Source organism: Malania oleifera, chromosome 12 (assembly GCF_029873635.1).
Source record: "Malania oleifera isolate guangnan ecotype guangnan chromosome 12, ASM2987363v1, whole genome shotgun sequence".
Taxonomy (NCBI): Eukaryota; Viridiplantae; Streptophyta; class Magnoliopsida; order Santalales; family Ximeniaceae; genus Malania; species Malania oleifera.
Window position 1 is genome coordinate 51,605,929 of NC_080428.1, and position 25,453 is coordinate 51,631,381.

The 25,453-nt window shown below is 34.7% G+C and overlaps 1 protein-coding gene across 1 annotated transcript; it reads right to left on the bottom strand.

Moving 5' to 3' along the window:
• Nucleotides 1-22,448: 22,448 nt before the first annotated feature.
• On the bottom strand, nt 22,449-24,928 carry LOC131144098 (large ribosomal subunit protein bL34c). Its single transcript, XM_058092484.1, has 2 exons — nt 24,584-24,928; nt 22,449-22,883 (listed from the first exon to the last, which is right to left on the bottom strand). The coding sequence occupies exons 1-2, from the start codon at nt 24,780-24,782 to the stop codon at nt 22,627-22,629; spliced, it is 456 nt and encodes a 151-aa protein (XP_057948467.1). The 5' UTR covers nt 24,783-24,928; the 3' UTR covers nt 22,449-22,626.
• Nucleotides 24,929-25,453: the final 525 nt, after the last annotated feature.

The following is a 25,453-nucleotide window of genomic DNA, read 5'->3' on the forward strand; positions in this document are numbered from 1 at the left end:
CAAGAACTTAGCTCTTTTAATACACAACACTATTGCTTAACCAAACAAGTAATCAATTATTCAACCAAACCAATCAATCAAGCACAATATTCAAACCAAACAATCATAAAACATTCAATCAAGATATACGTTGCAACTTAATAAAAATTCTCAGCTTGTGTGCAGCTCTGTTGTTAATGCAATCCCTTTGATAATGAATTAGCTTTCTCAATCAACACAACATTCACACTCTTCCCAAAATTTAGATTTCAAATAAACTCTTAGTTAATTTATCTTTAGGATGTTAACCAAGTAACGTACTCTCATATGATTTCTGCAGGATATGATTAACCAACGCACTCCCTTTCGGTTTCCGCAACCCAAATCAAAATTAGACTTTAAGTTTACTTGATTTCCAAATATACGTAGTATATATGATTATCAGTTAAGCCATCCACACAATTTAAATGTACTGAAAATAAAGAGTAAGGGAAAGAGAGACTGAGACCGAGATTTTTACGAGGTTCGGCTTATACCCAACCTACGTCCTCGCCTTTGGCAAACCACCAAAGGATTACAAAATTCAGTTCCTTTTTCGAGTGAAACAATACCATTTACACAGTCCTTCAATAGGTTAGAGTCCGCCTCTCCAAACAATGTACGCTCATTCGGTCACTCCTTCAATTAGGCTAAAGCCCGCCTCTCCAAACGATGTACCCTTGTTCGGTCACTCCTTCAATTAGGCTAGAGCCCGCCTCTCTAAGCAATACCCCCTTGCTTAGCCAATGATCCAAACAATCCTTGGAATCGTCAATCTACAAGATACAAATCAAATATTTTTGTACAAAAAATTGCTCCTCAAAGAGCTGATTAGTACAGTTCAAAAACTATATACTTCAATAAAATTCACAATATGAAATTCATATTGAAGCTCTAGAAATTTTTCACCGTATGATTCTTCCTATAGATGAAAGAATTGATAGTTGAAGCACAATATCAGTGAGAAAACCAATAAGACTTCAGTATATTTCGTGCAAGATGTGAGCAATAGAGAGCTTTTAGAATTTTAGAATGCTTGAGAGAAATTTGATTGCTGAGTTAAATTCTTGGTAATCAAATCAATGTAACTTGAAGGTATTTACAGATGTAGAAAGGTATTTAACTTATTCACCAAGTTTACTTGGAGTCGGGTCCAAGTTTTATATTAGTTTGAACCTCAAGTAATTGAAATTTTAAAAATATGTCCATTGAGTATTTTAAAATTTTCGCGAGACAGATTACTGTGTGGTCTCCGGCAGTCGGATGTCCATGCATTTCAAGTATAAACTTCACAAACAGCAAGGTGGCAGTCGTCTGTCATCAGCTAGTCAGGCATCTATCACTGAACAACTTGATTTTTTAAAAACCATACAGAAGAGTGGCAGATAACTGGAAAAACACTCACAGTCGTCTCAATTGTCACTCACAGTCATCTGTCTAGTACTTGACAATTGTCTGTCATGTTTCTATCTACTTGATTAAAGTCTTTTAACATGCCAGTTGACTGACCATTTGCAGTCAGTCACTTGTCAAACATTTAACTTTTATTTTAAGACATTTTTAATTTCTCTCTTCTTTATTGCTTAATTTATCTTGGAATATTAACTTGTTTAACTTTGAAAAATATGTTTCAAGACTTTTAAAAATCAGGTCTCTAAGTCTCTTTGCCTAGTGAGCTTCAAAATGAAAAATCATACTTGAATCATATTTGAAGTACTTATAAAGCTTGTCCTAAAGACTCATTTAATTCTTCTTTGCTTTGAGTTCTCTTTATTGCTGAGCTTCAATGATCCTGAATTTGATGTGAACTTTCAATTCTTTATCTCTCTTGATCTTTCATCACTAATTCAAACTTTGAGCTTCATTGATCTTTGAGCTTTCCTTGTTGATCACTTGAACTTTTATTCTTGAAGCTTTTTCTTTAATATCAATGCTCTCATGATCTTCAAGTTTTAATCCATGCCTTAAGCTTGATATAATCATCCTTCTTTAAAATATAAGCTTTCATGAATTCTTTAACCTTGCATTCATCATTGAGTCCTAAAAAGACATTACTAAACAAAGCATGTTAAGGTCTACTTGTTTGCTAGCATCAAAACAGGATGTTAAGCCTTGTGAGGCCAACATGGCTGATATGCTGACGAAGCCAGTCACAATGGACAAGTTCAAGCATTACTTGGAATTGATCAACATCTCCAAGTCTTAGATCGGAGATAGACCAAAATTTACTATCCTGGGTGGAGCAGCGGTTATGCTTTCACATTTCCAAGGTGGTGAATATTAATTTAGGTGGAGCTTGTTGAGGATGTGGCTCATATTTTGATCGGAAGCATATGCACTAAGGGAAAGTTATGTAAAGCGAGGAGCAAGAGCATGAAAAAAGGTTGTAGGCAGAGGGATAACCATCGACAATTTGGGTTTTAGCCGTCAACGATTTCATGCAGAATGCAGAGTTGTTTATTTATACTCCAAATCATCGACGATTTGGTCTAAACCATCGATGATTTCAATTGGCGTAAATTACGTAAATTCAAATCGGGGGCTAGTTGTAGGAATCTGAACCCAGAAAAATAAAAAGAAAATAGAAAATCAAAGAAAAGAAGGAAATCAGTTTGGCATAGGACCAAACAGTCGATGGTTTCAAAGAGCTCAGGGAAACCATCGACAATTTTCTACGAGGCAAGGGCTTATAAGTTAGGTTTTTGTTATAATATTTCATTTCAACTCATACTTTCTCTCTTCTAGGGTTTCCTCTCTCAACCCTCACATGGACTTAAAGACCTTAATTTGAACCCCAGAAAATTTTTTATAAGGGATCAAATCAAGAGAGCAAAATTGATTTTGAAACTGAAAATAAAAATTCTAAAGTTGGTATGCCCAAATGACTAAGGTGTACCCTCAGAAGTCCGAAGATGCAACCTCCGACGACTGAAGTTTTACTTCAAACGCCTGAAGAATTCCTTTAGAAGACTGAAAAATTAGTTCAGTCATCTGAAGATTTAATTGCTGAAAAAAAGAACTAGAAAAACACCTTCAGACGTCTAAACCCTTAGTTCAGTGGTCAAAGTTGGGACTTCAGAAGACTGAACCCACAGTTTAGTCGTCTGACCCTGTATTCAGACTATAATTATCAATGCTTTAAGGAACATCAGATGTCTGAACCCAAACGCTCAGTCATCCGAACCTGCAGACACTTTAAAATTCTAAACTTTAGTGAGAAAACACACAGGTTATTCACTTAATCAAATTGATCGAATCGTCAAGACTTAACCTAAGGCCGAGATTACTTATAAAAACAACCTCTAAACCCTAGTGTCTCACTCTTGGCATATGATTGGGAGCTTTGAACGTATACACAGCTCTGGAAAGCATTGAACACATTGTCAAGCTCGTGCCTGCGATTTCAAAGCGTTTACTGATATCTAAACTTGGGCTACGTTGATTTTCAAAAGGAGTTCCAGCAAATATTGTGCAAACAACTTAGGTATTGAGGTTTGGCGATCAAACTAATTTTTTGCTTATTCTCAAAGACTTTTTCATCTCACAAACTTATTCTTGAATATTCATCTTGAGAGATTGATCTTGAGTTATTAATTATATATACTTTTGTGAAAGATCACTACTTGAGAAAAGTTTTTCTTTAAAAATAAAATCTTGAAAAAAGTTTTAAACATATCTTCATTCAAAGATTTGCTATTTGATTAGTGTGAGAATTATTTGATTGCAGATACTAAGAGCTTCTAAATACATATTCTTGACAAATATTATTTTTGAAACATAGTTTTTAAATCTTTGCAATATTCAAAGTCGTATATTTATTCAAAGATTCAACTTTACAAATTATTGATAGCAAGAACATAGATCTGCACATTATTAAAGTTTATTTTTTGAAAAGATCTTATTTTCTAATCTTGCATAAAGTATTCTGAAATCAAACCATACGTTTCTCCAAAGCATTTATTTATAAAATTATTTTTGGGAGATATTGATTTAAAGGGTAGATTTGCGAAGCATATCATTCATATAACGATCTTATCGTTACATACATACTGAACTTCAAGTTTTATCATATGAATATGTGTTAGGATTCCTATTGTACTCACTAGCTTGGTTAGAAGCAATATTGAGTTTTGCGGAATTGTAATTCTATATTGTAATCACGGTTCAGGTTGTGAACTGGAGAGGAGGAAGTTGTGCCTATTGTAAGCAGCGGAGTAGGAGGAAGTTGTGCCTCTTGTAAGCAATGGATTGTAAGGGAAACTCCGTCCCGATTAAAGGAGCAAGGATTTAGTGGAATTCTTGAGTGGGTTGCTCAAGGTGAGAACGTAGGCCGGGTTGGCTGAACCTCGTAAAATTGTGTTTGCCTTCTCTTTTCCCTTAACTTTTTAATTTCTACTTACATTTCATTATCTGTTTTTGCATGTTTATATGTTGATTAATATTACATGCACTTGATAATTAATTGGGTATAATTGAATTTATTGAGATAATAATTTGAATTAATTTCAAGCCCCTGTAATTATTTTGTTAAATATTTAAATACGAATTAAGTGGTAAAATAAACTTAAATAATTTTGAAATACCCAATTCACCCCCCCCTCTTAGGATAATACCGTAATTCACATGGGATATTTTGTAACAGTAGTTAAATACTATGCAAGCACATCTTCTACAAATATACATGAAAACACTACTTGCTACTTATGTAGAAATAAAGGACACATAAAATTCAATTGTCCACTTAAAAAGAAATATGTAAAAATCAAGAATGAATAGAAAGTAAACACTAATACTAGGTATAACATAAAAGGAATTAAGAAGGTTTGGGTTCCGAAAGTAACACCATGAATCCTTCCTTGTAGGTATACTTTAGGACTACTACATCAAAGGAAAAATGGTACTTGGACAGCGGGTGTTCAAGGCATATGACGAGAGATAGAACAATGTTCACATCCCTAGTTCAAAAAGATGGAGGCTATGTGACCTTCGGTGACAACGCGAAAGGTAAAATCATCAGAATAGGTAAAACTGGTAAAGAACCTTCACTTACTATTGATGATGTTTTTCTAGTTGATAAATTAAAACATAATCTCTTAAGTATTAGACAACTTAGTGACAAAGGTCATGACATAATCTTTAAGCAAGATAAGTATATAGTTCAAAAGCCTAGAAATCAAGAAATTCTATTCACAGCCTATAGAGCAAACAATGTTTATTGCATAAACCTTGAAAACTTAGTCTCTCAAGATGTAACATGCTTGGCTGCCATAAATGAAGCTAGTTAGCTTTGGCATAGAAGGTTAGGACATGCAAGCATGGACCTATTATGTTAGGACATGCAAGCATGGACCTATTATCAAACCTATCTAGAAAAAACTTAGTTAAAGGTTTACCAAATACAAAGTTCATAAAAGATAAAATTTGTGATGCTTGTCAATTTGGAAAAAAAATAAAAATAAGCTTTAAAAAGAAGAAACACATATCCACTAGTAGACCATTAGAGCTTATTTATTTAGATTTGTTTGGTCCTACTAGAACTCAAATCATAAAAGGTGAACAATATGTCGTTGTTATAGTTGATGACTATTCTAGGTTTACTTGGGTATTGTTTTTAGCCTCCAAGGATAAAGCTTGTAACATGTTGACAAGTCTATGTAAGAAGCTTCGAGGTTTACTTGGGTATTGTTCTTAGCCTCCAATGATGAAGCTTGTAACATATTGATAAATCTATGTAAGAAACTTCAAATTGAAAAAAGATATAATGTTCCAAACATAAGAAGTGATCAAGGTAGAGAATTCAACAACAAAGATGTTGATAAATTTTGTAATGAACATGGAATTAATCATAATTTTTCAGCACCTAGAACTCCACAACAAAATAGAGTTGTTGAAAGAAAGAATAGAACACTTCAAGAAATGGCAAGAATAATGTTGAATGAACATAATCTCCCAAAATACTTTTGGACTGAAACTGTAAACACTGCATGCTATGTAATAAATAGAGTTTCTATAAGATCAAATTTGAATAAAACTCCCTATGAACTTTAGAAAGGAAGAAAGTCTAACATCTCTTATTTTCATGTTTTTGGATGTAAATGTTATGTATTAAATGATAAAGATGGCTTAGGCAAATTTGATGCAAAAGCTGATGAAGGGATATTCCTAAGATATTCATTAAAAAACAAAGCCTATAGAATATATAGTAAACGAACTCTTACAATCTTGGAATCAGTTCGTGTAACCTTTGATGAAGAGAGCTCATTTCATAAACCAATAAAAATTGAAGAAATACAAGTTACTCAAAAACAAGAAGAGTTAGTAGAAGCAAAAGAAGAAGAAAATAAAGAAAAACTAAATGATGCTATGGAAAATTCTGAACTACCAAAAGAATAGAAATATATAAGAAATCATCCAAGAGATCAGATAATAGGAATAACTACAAGATCCTCTTTGAAAAATTTATGCAATCATTATGCCTTCTTATCTCAAAATGAATCAAAGAATGTAGAAGAAGCATTAAATGATGACTCATGAATAATTGTCATGCAAGAAGAATTATATCAATTTGAAAGAAGTAAAGTATGGAAATTAGTTCCCAAACCGGATAATCATTCAATTATAATGGGTATTTAGAAACAAAAAGGATGAAAATGGAACTATAGTTAGAAATAAAGTTAGACTTGTAGTTAAAGGATATAAACAAGAAGAAGGGATAGACTATGATGAAACATTTGCTCCTGTAACTAGAATAGAAGCAATTAGGATGCTCTTAACTTATGCATCTCATAAGGAATTTAAATTATATCAAATAAATGTAAAGAGTACATTTTTAAATGGTTATATTAATGAAAAAGTATATGTAAAACAACCACCGGGCTTTGAAGACATACAAAAACCTGAATATGTGTACAAACTAACTAAGGTCTTTTATGGTTTGAAACAAGCCTCTAGGGCTTGGTATGAAAGACTTAGTGGATTCCTACTGGATAAAGGTTTTTCTAGAGGTAAAGTTGATAGTACGTTGTTTATCAAATCGAAGAAAAATGATATGCTCATAATCCAAATCTATGTAGATAATATTATATTTTGTGCAACTAATGAAAATCTATGTAAAGAATTTGTCAAATGTATGCAGGAGGAATTTGATATAAGTATGATGGGGGAGTTAAACTACTTCGCAGGATTACAAATCAAATAAGAAAAAAATGGAACTTTTATAAGTCAATTCAAATACATAAAAGATATGCTTAAGAAATTCGATATGGAAAGTAGTAAACCCATAAGTACTTCCATGAATACTTTAATAAGTCTTGATAAAGATGAAAAAGGGAAACTTGTAGATATGAAATACTATAGAGGCATCATTGGAACCTTACTATACTTAACAACTACTAGACCCGATATAATGTTCAATGTATGCATGTGTGCACATTTCCAATCAGAACCTAAAGAATCACACTAAATAGCCGGTAAAAAAATCCTAAGTTACTTAATAGAAACAATTGATTTAGGACTTTGGTATCCTAAGGACATCGAATTCGAAATGATTAGTTATTCGAATGCCGATTATGCAGGTTGTAAGATAGATAAAAAAAGCACAAGTGGGACTTGTCATTTTCTAGGACGATCTCTAGTGTCTTGGTTTTCTAAGAAACAAAACTTCGTATCCTTATCAACAGCTGAAGCTGAGTATGTAGCAGTTGAGAGTTGTTGTGCACAAACATTGTATATGAAACAATAATTAAAGGATTACAATTTAGAATATTCCACCATCCCAATTAAGTGTGATATCACTAGTGCTATAAATATCTCCAAAAATCCAATATCTCATTCAAGAACAAAGCATATCGATATTAGACATCATTTCTTGAGAGATCACGTACAAAATGAGGATATAATGATTGAATTTGTGAATACAAATGATCAATTGGCGGATATCTTTACAAAACCACTTTTAGAGGATCGGTTTATATCAATTAGACATGAGTTAAGATTACTGCATATTAGAGAAGTAGTTTAAAGAAGAAAACACAAAGCCTGAAGGACAAGTGACTGACCTTATGGAGGTCAAGTGCCAGACTAGCTTCTACCTGATGAATAAAAGGTCATCGGGCACCTAACTCCTCGAGTGCCAGGTGCCTACCTCGCGGTGGTTCACCTACTTAAACACGAACAATCTTCATTTTTCATCTACTCAACCACCTGGCTTTGTTCCATCTCACTCCAAAACTTCTTCTCTTTCCTTTACCATCCTCTCTCCTCCAAAATCCCATCCTTCCTCATTTCCCTCACACTACTACAACAACCTCCAATCATCAAAATCTAGGGTTTTCATCACAGCACCATGCCACGAACAAAAACAACTGAGAATAAGGCTTCCTCATCTCGACATGTTGATAATGATGAAGTCAAAAAGTGGCTAATCACTCCTCAGGCCAAGCTATTGTATCGAACACACATTCGATCCACCGATCTGACCGTGACTCTCACTACCAAGTGATGTGTTTATATTAGAACTGCTTTTTGGTATTGATGTGGATTATTATCTCATTAAATCTTTTTTGTAGGAAATCTTCCGAAAGAATGCTAAGAACCAAAGTAGATTAGATATGAGGCATTATGGTGGGTCGAGGTTGTTGGTGCATCATTGAGGGGTAATTTCTATAAAACTAGCTTAGAATACATTACAAGTGTTATATATGTTTACACATACAAAGTTGTTAATATAAGATTTTATATGATAATGTAGCTTGATCCCGTCACTAGATAACCAGAGAGCAAATTTTTCAAAGTACACATCCAAGGAAGTTAGGGGAGTGGTGCTAGGATGTTGAAAGCAAACATGTTAGTCAATTACAGTATTTAGTTAATTATTGATTTCCACAAGCCATAATTGCATTGTTATTTAATCATTTTCTAAATTTTTATGACTTAAAATAGGAGAGGATTGTCCAGATAAGGGATTCAGATGTTCCTAAAGGTAGTCAGCCACCCACATATGATGAGATCTGTGATCATGTTCTTGGGTATCGACCAAGGGATTGCGTGAAAGGTCTTGGGGGTGGATACATAGCCTCAGCAGCAACATCAAGTCATAATACTCCATCTTGTGCTAAGATGGAGCAAGCGCATCAAGAAGCTGAGGCTTCAATGTCCTTTATGGTGCAACAGCTATAGGAGGTTCTCAAAAGCAATGAGGTAGTGGAGCAGTGGCTTGAAGAAATGATGCGCTGGAAAGCGCAGATGGAAAAAACTCTCTGCCAATGTCATGGAGATGCTGCGGGTGGCTCCTCCTCTCATTAGTATGCAAGTAAGTGTGTGTATGTGTATGAATATATATAACTGTGTAAGTTAGTGCGTTGTTTGTATATTAATAGGTATGCCTGCCTTCCTAGCATGCATGGGACATGGTTAGCATGCATGGGACATGGTTAGCATGCATGCATATATGAGAATGCATGTGCATGAATGTTTGTTCATACATGTGTGAATATATGTATGTGTGTCTAAGTATGCATGTATATGCATATATATATATATATATATATATATATGTTTATGAAGGTGTATATGTATGTCAATGTATAAGTGTATAAATATGTATTTAAATATGTATGCATGTACTTGGGTTGGTATAAATATGAATACTCATTTCTGTGTGTGTGTGTGTGTGTGTGTGTGTGTGTGTGTGTGTGTGTGTGTGTGTGGGTGTGTGTTTTTAGGAAGGGTGTTGACTTTTTGAATCCGTCTCCTATTTTGATTATGACAAACCACAGTATCTTATCTATGTGCTAAGTGTATGAACATGTCTACTTCTGTTACCACGAATGACAGATGAGGTATGGAAGTCGAGATACACTTAAACAAGCACATCATTCGGCGCAATCCATGATATTACAAAGGAGCAGAGCATGAAGTTCTTTTGTTTTTCTTTCAAGTTATATTGTAATTGTAATAAGTTTTTTTATAGTCTGTAATAACTACATCTCATGCATGATAGGGTTTAATGCTCAAGACCATAGTTTGACGTCGAACTTTTTAGACTTAATGCTCAAGGCCATAAATTGACTTTAGGTCGCTAAACATCACATGAAAAGTCTCTTATAACTAAAAAATAATAACTATGCAATTAGGGGTAAACTATACTCAAAATCAGGACCTAAAATAATAATTGAAAGTCACTTAGTCAACTGAACCCAGCTGGTTATATTCAGCTCAGTCAACCGAACCATTTAGGGGTCAACGGTTTGACCAAGGTTCAGTCGACCAAATGTTTTTGAATGTATCTTCCATAGTCGACCAAACTAGCACGTGTCTGACCCCTAATAACTTAGTTGATTGAACTTCTAGTTCGTTTGTGATTGAGTCAACCGAACCATATGAATAGCAGACTAAATTTCAGATATAGTCAACTGAACCTTGAACGTTTTCAAAATCGCCTTAATTAAGTCGACTATATTTGCAGTTCAAAAGTGCCTTGGCCGACTGTACTTATCAATATAGTCAACCAAACTTAAAACACAGTCGACTGAAACTTTCGGGTTGCCACATTTTTAACCGCGTAATAAGCACTAAACAGGGGTTAACTTTTAACTAAACTTTTTCAAAATCCCTAATAGGTCGCCAACGGTCAAAATTTGAGGGACATCTATATATACCCCCTCATTTTCCTTGATTAGCAACTAGATTAGCAAAATTAATTAGGAAAAATTCTCTCAAATCTTTAATACCTCTTTTGCTATATAGTCAATATTTCTACAATTTATTTTATGCACATGTATGTTATTTTCAATAGACTGTGAATGTTGCACATTATTTAATTTTCACACACTATATTTATCTGTCATTTGGGATTGCACTTAGACAAACCCTAGGTTGTGGATTACTGATATCTGGTTTAACCTAGACAAAAGTTTTAAAATTCCAATTCATCCCCCCCCCCCCTCTTGGGAATACACCAATTCCAACAAAGGGGAACTAGTCCTACTTCAAATAAGCCAATGGTTCTGAGGTTTGAACTGTAAAACCTAAAAACAAGTCAAAATGGGATTTTTAAGGACCCGAAACATGAAATATGCATGTTTTGGTCATCAGGCCAAGCGGTGGTCGCAGCTGAAGCTGCATTGTTCCATGCATAGTTACTCATTATTGTTGATGATGGTTTCAATAGAAAAAAGACATATTACCTTCGCTAAAACCCAAAAGTTACTATTAAGGAAATTGCCCAGATAAAGGAAAATTCACCAGAAACAAATAAATACAAGAAATCATGCTTGGAATTGGTTAAAACAATATAAAAGGAATACTAACTAGACACCGGTTGATTTTTAGTGATCTAGGTTAATTTAAGCATGATTTAAACAATTTGCCTATAAATCTATGCGTATAAAATTATGCACTTAGAAACGAACTTAGTAAACTTTGTTGATTTTAATAATTAAGGTGTCCAAGTTTGGCATATGAGGTTCAAACTGAGTGGGTTCAATTCCGGCACGTCTGTGACATTCAGCTAGACATGCTGAAGTTAACGGTGCTGAAACACTCCTCCCTAGTTTACAATTATGCACTTAGAGGCAAACTTTGTAAACTTATCTCACTTTAAGCACTCAGATTTCCAAGTCAGGCATACGAGCTCCAAACTAAGTGGGATCGGTCCCAACACATCTGTGACATTAAGCTGGATGTGCTAAAGCTGATGGTGCCCAAAAGCTCCTCCCCAGTCAAAAATTATGCACTTATAGACAAACTTAGTAAACTTATCTGAATTTAAGCACTCAGGTGTCCAAATCAAATATACGAGCTCCAAACCGAGTGGCGTCAATCTTGACACGTCCGTGACATTGAGCTGGACGTGCTAGAGCTGAGAGTGCCCAAAAGCTCCTATCCAATTGAAAATTATATAGTTAGAGGTGAATTTAGTAAACTTAGTTGACTTTAAGCACTCAGGTGTCCATGTTAGACATACGAGCTCAAAATCAAGTGGGGTCAGTCCCAAAACGTCTGTGACATTGAGATGGACGTGTTGGAGCTGCCGGTGCCTAAAAATTTCTCCTCGGGAACTTTTTACGCACTTAGAAGCAAAATTAGAATACAAACAAACTTAGCAAACTTAGTTGATTTAAGCCCTCAGGTGTTGAAGTCAAACATACAAGGTCCAAACCAAGTGGGGTTAGTCCTGACATGCCCATGACATTGAGCTAGACGTGCTAGAGCTAACGGTACCCAAAAACTTCTCCTCAGTTGAAAATAATGTGTTTATAAGATAACTTAGTAAACTTAATTCATTTTAAGCACTCAAGAGTCCAAGTCAGGCATATATGATCAAATCCGAGTGGGATTAGTCCCACACGTACGTGACATTGACCTGGATGTGCTGGAGCTGACGATACTCAAAAACTACTCCCCGGTTAAAAATTATATGCTTCGAGGCGAACATAGTAAACTTACTTAATTTTAAGCACGCAAGTATCTAAGTTGGGCATATGAAGTCCAAACGAGTGGGATCAATCCCGACATGTCCGTGACATTGATCTGGACATGCCAGAGCTAACGGTGCTCAAAAAATCCTCCTCAAAAGCTTTTTTATCTACTTAGAAATAAAGTTATAATACAAACAAACTTAGCAAACTTAGTGGATTTAAGCACTCAAGTGTCCAAGTCGGGCATACGAGGTCCAAACCAAGTGGGATTAATCCCAAAACATCTGTGACATTGAGGTGAACGTGTTAGAGCTGACGGTACCCATAAACTCTTCCCCGGTTGAAAATTATGCGCTTAGAAGCAAACTTAGTAGACTTAGTTGATTTTAAGAACCTAGGTGTCCAAGTCAGGCATATGATGCAGTACGAGATGGTAACACCCCCAAGTTGATGAATGACAAGGATGAGTGACCTAGTCCTACCAATTTCAACCCTCACAAGCAAGCATACACTCTCACTTCAAAGTAAGAATTCAGTTAATCAATATAAACACAATAAAGGATGCCATATCTCATATGTTTTGAGATTTTGAAAAGGTGTATGATGCAGTTCAGAAATAAGTCCCAAATGATTCTTTCAGAAAGATATCAAAGTTAAAATGCGGAAAGATGTTATTTCAATATTTCATGAATAAAATTCTAAACTTAGCAAACCATATTCCCACAATTAACAAGCAAATATGTGTTTAAAATGCTGAAAATTTAAGTTTCTAGGAGTCTTGAGTCGATTGTGGCTCAGGGTCAGTCGATTGGGGGAATTTAAATGCAATTTCTTGGGGAGGCAGTGTTGGGTCAGTCAACTAATCTTATGGGGTCAATTGACTAACTAAAATTGGAACAAAAATACCGAGAGCCACAATGGGTCAGTCGACTGATATCTTCGAGGTCAGTCGCCTTACCTACAACGAGTTTGGAATTTTAAGCTATTTTCAAGGGTTTTGTGCAATTAGGGCTCATGGAGCATTGAACAAAGGTTCTTAAACAATTTAAGGATTAAATAAATGAACAATCTTACCTAAATAAATAATTGGACGGCTCAGTTTGATTCACACAATTTCTGAATATACCTTGGAATTCCTTACTTGAGCTTTGAGTTGCAATTGGAATTGTTGTGCACTTGTAATTGTCCAAGAAAATACTAAATTCACCACTAACTTTGAAGGATATTTTGATGATATTCTTCACATGTTAGACTAGCTCTTGAAGTCTTTTGCACACACACACACACACACAGTGAAATGGAATATTGTTGGTCGTGTGGAAGTAACCTGGGGGTGTCCGTGTGGGTGATGGATGGAGGACGTGAATAATGGTAGATGAATGGAGTCATTGGATAACCAGTGGTCTCACACCACCTGATCACCTGGGAGAACCATTGTAGCCTCTCGCCACCCAATCACAAGGATCGGAACAAAACACACAACTTTAACAAAGACAAAGTCTTTAAAATTTCAAAAACAATATCTAATGTCTGCCTCTTAACTATTACAATGGAGATATATATATATATATATATATATATATATATATATATATATATAGAGAGAGAGAGAGAGAGAGAGAGAGAGAGAGAGAGAGAGAGAGAGAGACTTGACATAGGGAAGGGGAAGACAAAGCCATAACTATCTTAAGCTGGCATGGGGGACAATATAAAGACATAAACAATTCCCATGTAGGCATGGGAGACAAAATAAATATTACAACTTACTAAACTATTAAATGACCCAACTTACTAGACACATTAATAAGCACAACTTACATCACATATTAAATACTAAGCACACACTTGCAAGCTAAGTTGACTTGCAATATTATATAAAAATATAAGTCAAAGGGGAGGCCTAGCAATGTGGGGCCCACATGGGGTCTTGATCTTGATTTGCTTTGGCATCCCAACTCGAGGTTTTCTCGCACTAGAACATCTTCTAGATACTCCATGAGTTCCTGCATAGCAATGAACAAAAGGGGCATCCGGAGGTCTTCCATGTGTTAGCATGTTGGTGAAGGAATCGTGGACTTTCAGGGGTCGTCCACGTGTTGTAACATCTGCAAAAAAAAAATGAGGACATCTAGAGGCTGTCCACATGCCATAATATCTAAAAGTGACATGGGCAACGTATGTCGATCCCCATCAGCATACAAGGTCCAAATCGAATAGGGTCAGTCCTGACACATCCGTGACATTGAACTAAATGTGTCGGAGCTGACGGTACCCAAAAACTCATACCCGATTGAAAATTATGTGCTTAGAAGCTAACCTAACAAACTTAGTTGATTTAAGTACTCAGGTGTCAAATTCGGGCATATGAGGTCTAAACCGAGTGGGGTCAATTTCAGCTGATCAAACTTAGCTATTTAAAATTGTACGATTTTTTTGTTTAACTATGTCCGATCATTCTTACTATCAAATCATTTGTACTTATAGTACGTACGTATTCAAAAATTGTATACTAACTTTTTGTATAATTATTACTTTGTAGGGTCTGCGGTTTGTCACAAGAAGATGAGGATGATGACGAGCACTACAGTCGAATGTAACTTTTTCTTTTGTATTTTTTGTTATTTGAACAGATCATGTATTATTATATAATGTTTCTAAACAAATTTTTATGTATATATTTTCGTTTTCTAAACAATTTATGAATTTTTCATTAATTATGGTTCAATATTATGTATGCATAAATTTAATTACAGGTTTTTACAGGGATTAATAAGTGATTTAAAAAAAAACTAATTATTTTAAACTTTTGGAACCATCACTAAAAGTTGAGATAGTGACTATTAATGATGGTTTTAAAACCGTCACTAAAAGTTATACTACTAGTAACAGATTCCTGAACAGTCCCTGATAGTGGTTATTTAGTGACGATTTTGAAACCGTCACTAATATTACAATTTTTAGTGACGATTTTTAAAACTATCACTAATAATATGACTTTTAGTGACGGTTTTGAAACCGTCACTAATAGTATGTATTTAGTGACGATTTTCATCCAAAAAATATGTTAGTTATAGTGACGGTCTTATGCTTTTAGTAACGGTTTCCAAAACCCTCACTAACAGTTAGTTGAGACCGCCGTTTTAGTCACCACTCTATAGGCATCACTAAGTTGTCACTAATAAGTATTAGTGATGGTTTGCTATTATTAGTGACGGTTTGAAACCGTCACTAAAGGTCTTATTTTTTGTAGTGATTATAGAGGGAGCACAAAGACATTATGAGGATATGTGCAATGTAGTTTCTCAACACATTGAAGAGGCCAAAAAAAGAGCCAAAAGTTACCCAAACAAAAAATTTACTTTATATGGATCTATGGATCAATGAGAAAAGCACTTAGGCTATAGCAAATATCAAGGCTACCCTTCGTATCTTTATCTACATGGAAAAAGCACAAAGACTCAACTTGAACTTGGACAGTGGATAGGATATATGAATTTCATAGTCATGTAGATGGATGATTTCCAAGTGATACTTGGAACATAATTCTTGAGGGAGACTCACTTTGTCAAATATGAGATCACCTTTGTTTAGTGTACGTCATTGCAGAAAAAGGGATAAAGTAAAGCTCCTCCAAGCAATGTATTTCATGAAGAATTTGAGAAGGTGTCAACATACATATTTTGCCATTTTGGTGGTGGAACAAGAGGTGGGCCAAGACCAAGTGCCTACTACCATCAAAGTTGTTTCAGATGAATATAAAATTATGATGTCAGACAAGCTACCTCATAAATTGCTCTACACAACTGAGGCATGGAGCATAAGCTCGAGTCGTTACTCGAGGTAAAGCCTCCTACCAAAGGGCCATATTGGGTGGCATCTCTAGAGTTACTAAAGTTAAGGAAGGAACCTAATAAGTTATTAGAAACTAGCTATCCATGTCTTTCCAAAGCATCGTTCAGTGCACCAATGTTGTGTGTTGTTTCAGAGGAAGCAAGATGGAGGCATGAAAATGTCTATGAACTACCATGCACTCAACAAAGTGGTCATGCGTAACAAGTATCTCATTCCACTGGTTATTGATTTTTTCCAAGTGCTTCAACAAACGTGATTTGTGGTTAAGCTACTATTAGCCAAGGATAGTAAACGATGATGAGCCAAATACTACTTGTGTGATACGGTACAAGGTGTATAAATTCTTGGTGGTAGATTTCAGGTTGACAAATGTGTTACCAACATTTTATACATTGATGAACTAGGTGTTTCAAGAGTATCTTGACAAGTTTTTCATCTACCTTGATTACATTGTCATATATAATTCAACTCTTGAGCAACATGAAGAGCATCTAGGGAAGGTAGCTAACAAGCTTGAGGAGAACAACCTTTTGTAAAGAAAGAGAAGGTGCACTTTCCCTCAAAAGAGTAAAAAAGTTTTTCTCAATGAATTTTTTTTAATTTTAGGGGCAAATTGATTTATGTGTAAAAACCATTTTTCTTGCAATGGAGGTCTTTCACTTCTCAAAGACTCAAACAAAGTGAAAATCGTTGACATCAATGATTAACAACCATTTTCATCGCATAGGTGGTTGTTTGCCTAGAGCTTATAATAAATACCATATTCATATGCTACAAGAGTGGTCGTGATTTGTTGTGTACATGTAAGTGAGTTAAGCTTCTTTTTACTTTAATCAACAAATTTACATGCAATTCTGTGACTTACAAATAATAAATAAAAGTTAAATAATTTATTATGTTATCCATCCGAGGGATTTTGCTTTAATTAAATATTTACTTTGCATCATCATATTCATCACTTTGAATCTAAAAATTGTTATTTATCATGGTCTGGATACATAGCATAAAATGTCTATAAATTATTGTCTTGACATGAAATAAATTGTCTATAAAATGTCTATATTATAATTATAAATTAAGAAAGGCACAAATAGATAATTATATTAAATAAAATATATTTGGATAAGTTCAATGTTTAAAAAAACAAAATAACTAGAAGTATGAATAGTGTGAATCATTTTGTGGATAAAAATATTGTCGTCTTTTTCTTAAAAAAATTAGACCGAATAAAATTTGTGACCAACTCCATTTTACACTTGAAACAAAAACATATGTCCACCAAACAGCTTCCCCTACAAGTGGCTTCCCAAGCAAAGAAAGGAATTTAAAGGATTCTAATTTTCCAAACAGGTCTCCCAAGGAATCGACAACCTGCAGCAACTTCCAGAAGTTCCAACAGACTGAGAATGCTCCATTCTTCAAAGCTAACCAATCAAACTTATCACATCCCATCACATTCTACCCCGTGCACCAGAGAATCACAAAAGTAACTTGAACAATCTCAAAAACACATCCTCCTAACCAAAAGTTCTCTCCTGAACACTGTAATCCAAGTCCTCTAATCTCCATTAACCAAGATAGCAATTGCCAACCAACTCATTTCCTATAGAGGCCAACTGAAAGAGAAAGGAAATAACTCCTTAATTTAAGGTAAACGTTCAACTCCAAGCATTGTGCAAAAAGTAAATAGCAGCACCATCTTCCACTTCGAAACAATGCTGGAAACAAGCTCTACCCATCCTTTCCTTAAGTGCTTCCACGCCACTATCCCACAACTTTCCTTGCAACACCAGTCATTATGCTCCTCTCAACACTTTGTCCTGATTACCATCCTCCAATAATTCTTCTTTTCTAAAGCAAATTTCAAAAGCCATTTACCGAACTATGCTTTATCAAGCACCAAACTACTAATTCCCCAACCCCATTGTGGATTAGGCAAAGTTATGACCCCCATACTTTTATCAACTGATTTTTAAACTCTTCATACTTCCTACCTGCGAGAACCTCTTTGAAATGCTTTCAAGACACCTTCCACATGGGCATGAGCAGAAAAGATGAGACGTGAAATAAACAGGCATGCTTACAAGAGTGCTTGAACCTCTAGTCATCTACAAAGTAAAAAAGAGTTGTTCTTGCCAGGAAAGTAGTATCACAGGGCATTAGATAGAGTATTTCTCTAAGAAGCAACAACACAGCAAAGCGTCAAAACCCCTTGGCTGTGCCAAACACTGTACATCTCCAACAATAACTAGATATGGGTCCCAAAAAAATTTAAACTAAATCCTTTTCCAACACCTCTTGGACAGTTGGATAGTTGAACAAAATCAGCCACCTAGCAAAAGGACTGGGGGAGCTTGTGTTTGAGGCACAGGGTGTTCCATAAACGTACCTAAGAACACTTGATATGCGCCTCCAAATCTACACAAATCTTCCCTCTTCTTGTAACAGCACTAGATCAAAATATGAATGTGTACTAATAAACATAAACACACCGATGAAATTTTATTCATAGAATGTGTATGACTGACTATCATGGAAATAAATTTTACCTATATAGTTTCCATCCAAAAGGGAAAAACTAGTGTAAAGCTTGCCTAAATGTAGTTTTTTTTCTAAATTAAATAATTGGCATAGCCCCAATGTGTCATATCCTAAACTGTTGAAGTCCTCGTATTGTCATGTCTGTTGCGTGCCAATGCCACTGAGGTGTCTCCTCCATGCAACTTGTTTCATTTCTTTCCACGAGGCATTTTAAGTTGCACCAAATCAACCGATTTTTAGTTGCAACTAAAGCCATTGGATATCATTAAAATTCTAGTCAAGAAGCATCTTCGTCAGACTACAGAACGGGATAAAACAAGATGTAAAAACAGCAGTCAGGCATCAATTGAATTACCAACGAAGAAAAGTTTGACAAGTCAGGAAAAATGGAGTGAGAAAAATGGAACCAAAAAAAAAAGAAAAAAACCATCAGAACCCAGTATTGATGCGAAAGAGCTTCTTTACACAGTTCCAGAAGCCTCATAGAATCCAACCCTAACGCGTAGGAGATAACTAATTATACTTCTTTACACAGTTACAAAAGAGCTTCTTTATGCTAAAGAGATTGTCATACAAAATTTCATTTCCATTTCATTGTTTTTCTAGGCACCCCAAAATGCTATCTAATGACTTGCTTCTTCTAGTGGCAAGAAAGTCTCAAAAGTTTATAGTTTTATTTTTGTGACACTAATAAGTTATTGACTTGTTGATTGGTATGAAATCAAAAATATAAATATAAATAAAGTACCAATCATAAGTGCCAAGATAAATGGCAATGCAGATTGCAGACCAACAAATAAGTTTCAACCAAATAGAAGGGCTTTGAATACTTCAATCCATTGACTGAAAAATGATAGGAAATGCATAAAATAAAATATTATGTATTCTACTAAGGATAGGAAGGCAGAAATTTCAATAACCAAAAAAAATGAAAAAAATAAAAATGAAAATAAAAATACCAGTGTTCAGAATTCAAGAGTATGTGAAGTTCTCCAAAGACTTCACAATTGAGTGCCCATGTCATCAAATGCTCAAAGCTTTCTCAAAAATTTATTAATTTAAGCACATCCTAAGCTCTTTTTCCACACTTTGTCAACGATTATGAGCTATAAAAACAATAATCACTCAATCCATACAACATGCTAAATTTATGTCCACAAATTGAGCAATTAGTCATTTTTAGAATGAGTGCAAAGACGAGGAAGTCATTAACATCAACATCTATAAACATATGAAAGTTGGGGTTTGGGTGTTGAGGTCCTGACATGTGGCCTTAAGGCTTATCTGGGTGGAATTTTCGGGCACTTGGACAACAGCATATGGGTCGTGGTCCTTGGGCTTGTTTCAATTAAAGCTTAAGAAAAGAGAGTCTATCAATGTATGTGAATGAGTCTTTGTGAGTGTGCACACGCACATGCGTGCATACACACTAAGTGTGTGCCATCTGATTCACAACCATTTGATGTGAAACTTTTAGTTATAGTAATTCGGTAAAGTTATCCTTGCATATGAAACAATTTAACTATTATTTTAAAACTATGAATCTCATTTAGTTGGAATATAAATCTTGGAGACAATGAAAACTGAAGCATTATCACAATGAAGGGAGAGAAAGAGTGACGAATTAGAATCATCTCTACCACACTTTTCTCAAATTTCCCTTAATGCACCCTTTGAAGGCAGACATATTGATGAAACGAACATTCACACGGATAAATTTAAATTGCTGCCTAATGCAGCGCTCATCCAAGGGTGTATTGGGAGAATTGAGGTAAATGAGCGTAGAGGATCTTAATCTGGAGGATATGTGGCAAATAGGCAAATATTTGAACTACAAGTAGCAACCATAACCATATATATATATATATATAGCAAATTAAAAAGGATACATGGCAAATAACAGTTAGATACTTCTCCTTTTATTATATTGCATTAATTTTGTATGCATGTAATATTCATGCTAATGATGTAGTCATTACTGTGTTCATGTCCCTGCTATAACTAATAGAAAAAACGAGACTATTAACAACTTTAAGAGAAAAAATTGTAGTGAAATTCTTACTACCTCGAATCAACGGTTTCAACTTTATTGTTATTATCTTTTGATGTCAGAACATCCACTAAAAGCAGTAATCTCAATAGAAGTTTCTCTCCAACGTTTTCACATAGTTTGCAACTTGCTTATAAATGTATTAGAAGAGCAACAGAGCCAGAATAGTTGTTCACAATCTGCCAACTGTTTGCTAGCCTTACCTAAGTGTTTCAACAACCATGTGAATCACATCATGTTGACATGAGAACCTAGTATAGAAGAAATCACACAACACTATTTGCAAATAGTAAAGACATGGCACCAATGATTCATTTAGTAGTCTGATTGCACTACAGGACTAAGAGTCACCATAGCATCCCAAAAAACCTATATGATACCCATGGAATTCCTCGGAATTATGACAATGCACAATGTGATAGAAATGCTTCATTGCAAACTAAAATTATGATATAATATAAAAATAAATAAAAAATAAATAGCACTCAACTGAAATGAAACTTAAAAGTTGGCACTCCATTGGACCTAGTCCAAAATCTAATAGGCTTATCCCAAGAACAAGCCAAACACAATGACAACCATGAAAACTAATCACAACTCAGCGAAAAAAACGAACAACTTATGCAGATCTAATGACAATTGTGCCGACCTGAAGCCAAATTATGATCATCTTCAAACAACTATAGGATGGTTCTTTCATAATATTTAAATTGTAGACCTAATGTGGAAGGGAAATAAATGTTATTCTAAAGGTGACGTTATAAAGAAATAAAATTGCTAGTTCTTGACTTTAGTGAGATTCCAAAGGAACTGAAAGTGCTATTCCTTCTTCACTAGGAGAGATTCCTAAGTTACGTTTGGATCATGAAATGGAATAGGGTGTGAATGAAATAGCTATTGTATAAGGTTATACCAAATTACCCATAAAAAAATGCAGCATCAATAGCTTAAAATAATTCTTGTATAGGGCTATAACAAATTACAAGGCAGTACCATTGTTAAGCAAATGACCATGCAGAAGTTGTTATTATTCCAACAAACTTGGAATAGCACAGGAATAAACATTGCCATGCGGAGATTTGAAGAATGTCATTCCTTGTCTATTCCATGTTGGTTCAAATAACACAATCTTTTGCATCTTTATTTGCCTTAGAATGACACCAACCTTTCTACTATAATCTATTTTATTATTACACAGTAGTTATTTATTCCATTCCAGTTCCAAGAACCAAATGTAGCCCTAATGCCTCTAGGTACAATCCATAGAAATGGACCCAATTTCCTTTCTCTGAAGTTTCCCACTACATCAAAACAAGTTGAGGAACCCAAATATAATAACAATAAGACAAAGGCAAGGTAAAATTAGGCATATGGAATAGTATATGAAAAAATTTAAAATTAGTACTTCAAAAATGCAACTGGCAAATTTAGTTTGAGAATGTGTGTGTGTGTGTGTGTGTGTGTGTGTGTGTATTTTCCCAACAAGAAAGCTAATGAGCCATTTTGTTCATTTTTTTTAGTGGGAAATCCTAATGGAAGCTTCCAATAATAAACACATACCATGTGAATGGTCGAGAACAGCCAGAACAAGAATGATTTTCCATCAAATAAAGTAGTTCCTCCTAGGTACTAATAAAAATGGCCTTCTTAGAAAAAAGAACCAAATTTACATGAATCAACCAGCAGGCATCGAATTATCAAATTTACTTACTGAATCTTGCTCAAAAAAGATAAACTTGTTAAAATTCAGGCACGTTTGCCACTATTGGGGTATGACTTTGGGCATAAGACTTTCCGCCCCTTGGCACGTCGGCGCTTCAACACTGCTCTTCCACCAGTAGTTCTCATTCGCCTGCGGAAGCCATGAGTCCGAGCTAGAGACTTTCGAGACCTATTCCTCTTGGTCTGACAAAGAGCAGCTTTCCCAGCCCTCACCACTAGACCACGGCCTTTCTCTCTTCTTGTGACACCATTAGTATTCAAGTCTAACCCCAAAGATAAACCTACAATTGTCAATTAAATTTCAGATGAAGCTATGAAGGTAGCATGAGGTCAACTAAGAACTGACAATGGCAGGAGCATAGTTGTCAAATCAGGATTCAAATTGGGAATCCAAATTCCAATTTGAGGAAACAAGAATTGAGAATTAAATCAAATCATAAGATTCGGGAAAATTTTCAAAAAAAAAAAAAAATATAAATGACTTGCATATATTGATATATGAACAACATGCAAAATAGTAAAATACAATTTAAATCTTGGCAATAAAAAAAATCATATTTCATGTGTATGCTTTCCCTAAACAAATGAAAGGGGAATGAATCAAGAAATATTAATAAAAAATGAACTTTATGTTATTTAAGGAGGGAATCAAGAAAAAATAACTAAAAACTGAATTTTGGTGTTTATTGACTATTAAAAAAAATGTTTCATGCATATTCTTTCTCAAATTAACACAAAAAAATAAATAACTTTTAAAAATGATAATAAATGAACAAACTACTAAAAACAACCAACTTTCGAATCTCAACAACACAATAAAACATGAATACCACCTCAGCCAATGAGTGTTCTGCCCCTTATTCTCAATTGCAGACATTGTACTCCGCCAATAGTGAAGAATGGTTCGGTGAAGGCAACATAAGACCTAAAGTTCCATTTTTTCTCCTCTTTTTAGCAAAAAACCAATGTAGACAAGGAATAGAATGTAATTGTGTGAAAATAAAAGCAATAAAAAAAAGCATCTGTTTTGGGCGTTTTACACCAATCAGGTTTATTAGGATATGAAATGTCTAGAAATGTGTGAATCATGGGTTCAAATTGATTCATCAGATTCGCAAGGTGAATTGATAGATTTAGCAACAATTCAAATGCTCAATTTGGTGTGGAATTGTTAAGAACTGTATGAATCGAATGGGCAGGAGATCACCCTGCAATATTACTGCAAGCACATGTCTCACATGGCAATTATTGTTTGTGCATGCAACAAGAAGGTTAATTGCATAAAACTTTAAAGGAAGGTTCCGGGTACATTTGAGAAATCAAGCAATTGTATTTATAACTGCGCTTTAGGGCCCCGAAGACATAAGGAAAATATAACAAGCTGGGGTTGGAGTACTGTTGTAAGACCCTAGCTTTTCCATTCTTGGGATTTCTTGCAAATCCGACAAAGCTTAAGATTTTGATTGTTTGAATGGAAAAGGAGCTCAGGAAAAGAAAGTGAGCAATGATGTTAAAAATGTTATGCATTATTGTGAACATGAGCCAAACTACCAAAAGATTTGCACAAATGAGACAGCCATTTTCCGAAAAAGGTATCATCACAAAATTTAAAGGAGTTGGTGACTTTCGTTGCACTTTCAATTAGTGCACAATTTTTTCTTCAACGATGCATACTTCAAATTGGTACACAGTTTTTTTTTACCAATGCAGACTTCCGTCACTACTGCCCTATAAAAAAATTTAAAAAAAAAAAAAAAAACCCTAAAACACTCCCTTAAATTAAACAACCCGGATGCGAAGATGAATAAAATTTCTGCATCTGTCTCCCAAACTACACTTAGGAAAACAACAGGAAAAAGAACAAGAATTAATGAGCAAAATTGTCATATTAAATGAATAGAAGGGTTCACAACTACAGGTTTCGCACACAAACAACAGTTAAAAAGATAAAAACGGTAAAGAGAGGTTGAAATGGGAATACCTGAGAAGGAAGAAGGGAAGGAGAGGGAGGATGTAGAAGGGAGGAAGGAGCAGTGAAGCAGCCCAGATCGAGTTGGAGACTTGGCCACTTTCAGAGATGCACATCTTCTTCCCGAGAAGACTCCCGTAAGAAGCGTTAGAGAAGCTGTTGGACTGCGACTTCCGCTGGAAATCCACGTTACCATTGACGCTGTAGCCATTCTCTCTCACTCCCTCTCCCTCTCCCTCTCCCTCTCCCTCTCCCTCGCTCGTTATCCTAATCCGTAAAGAGCTTCCTGTTCTTGTCTTGCCTTCACGAATGTCCGTGCGAGCAATGGTTTACAACTGCCATTTAACTGCGACTCTGTGAGTACCTTCCGTTAAGAATGTGGGTAAATAAATTTAACAAAAGCAAAACGGGTAAAAGAAATGAACTCTCCTTAGGTTTGGGCCGCTTGGCCCAAAGGGGAAAAAAAATACCAATTTCTTTTCAGATGTAAATAAAAAAGAAAAAGAACACTGAATATTTCTTTATTTGATAAATATATAAACCTTTTTTCAGAGATATAAGGGTTCATTAAACTATGAAAATTAATTTTTATTTTTCATTTTACCTAATTTTTTTATTTTTACTATATTTGTCATCAAATAAATGAACAATAATAAACATTTTTTTGCACTATTTACTTGTTGAAATAATTTTATTTTTATTTAAATTTTTTAAATATTTATAAAAATGCCATCTTATTTTCTACTTTTCAAGATTTATATAAAAAAAAAGTTGAAAAAATAACATTTCATTATTTTTTTTACTAGATTTCTAACTCTTGCTTTGAGTTAGGACAATGAAATTTGGATCTTGAACTTTAATTTGTGTAATTTATGTATAAAA

Excerpts from the sequence above, each read along its gene's own strand:
- LOC131144098 (XM_058092484.1), bottom strand. The coding sequence starts at position 24,782 with ATGGCTACAGCGTCAATGGTAACGTGGATTTCCAGCGGAAGTCGCAGT. Across the intron at positions 22,884-24,583 it reads CTTCCCTTCTTCCTTCTCAG|GTTTATCTTTGGGGTTAGAC; the intron begins GTATTCCCATTT and ends TGACAATTGTAG.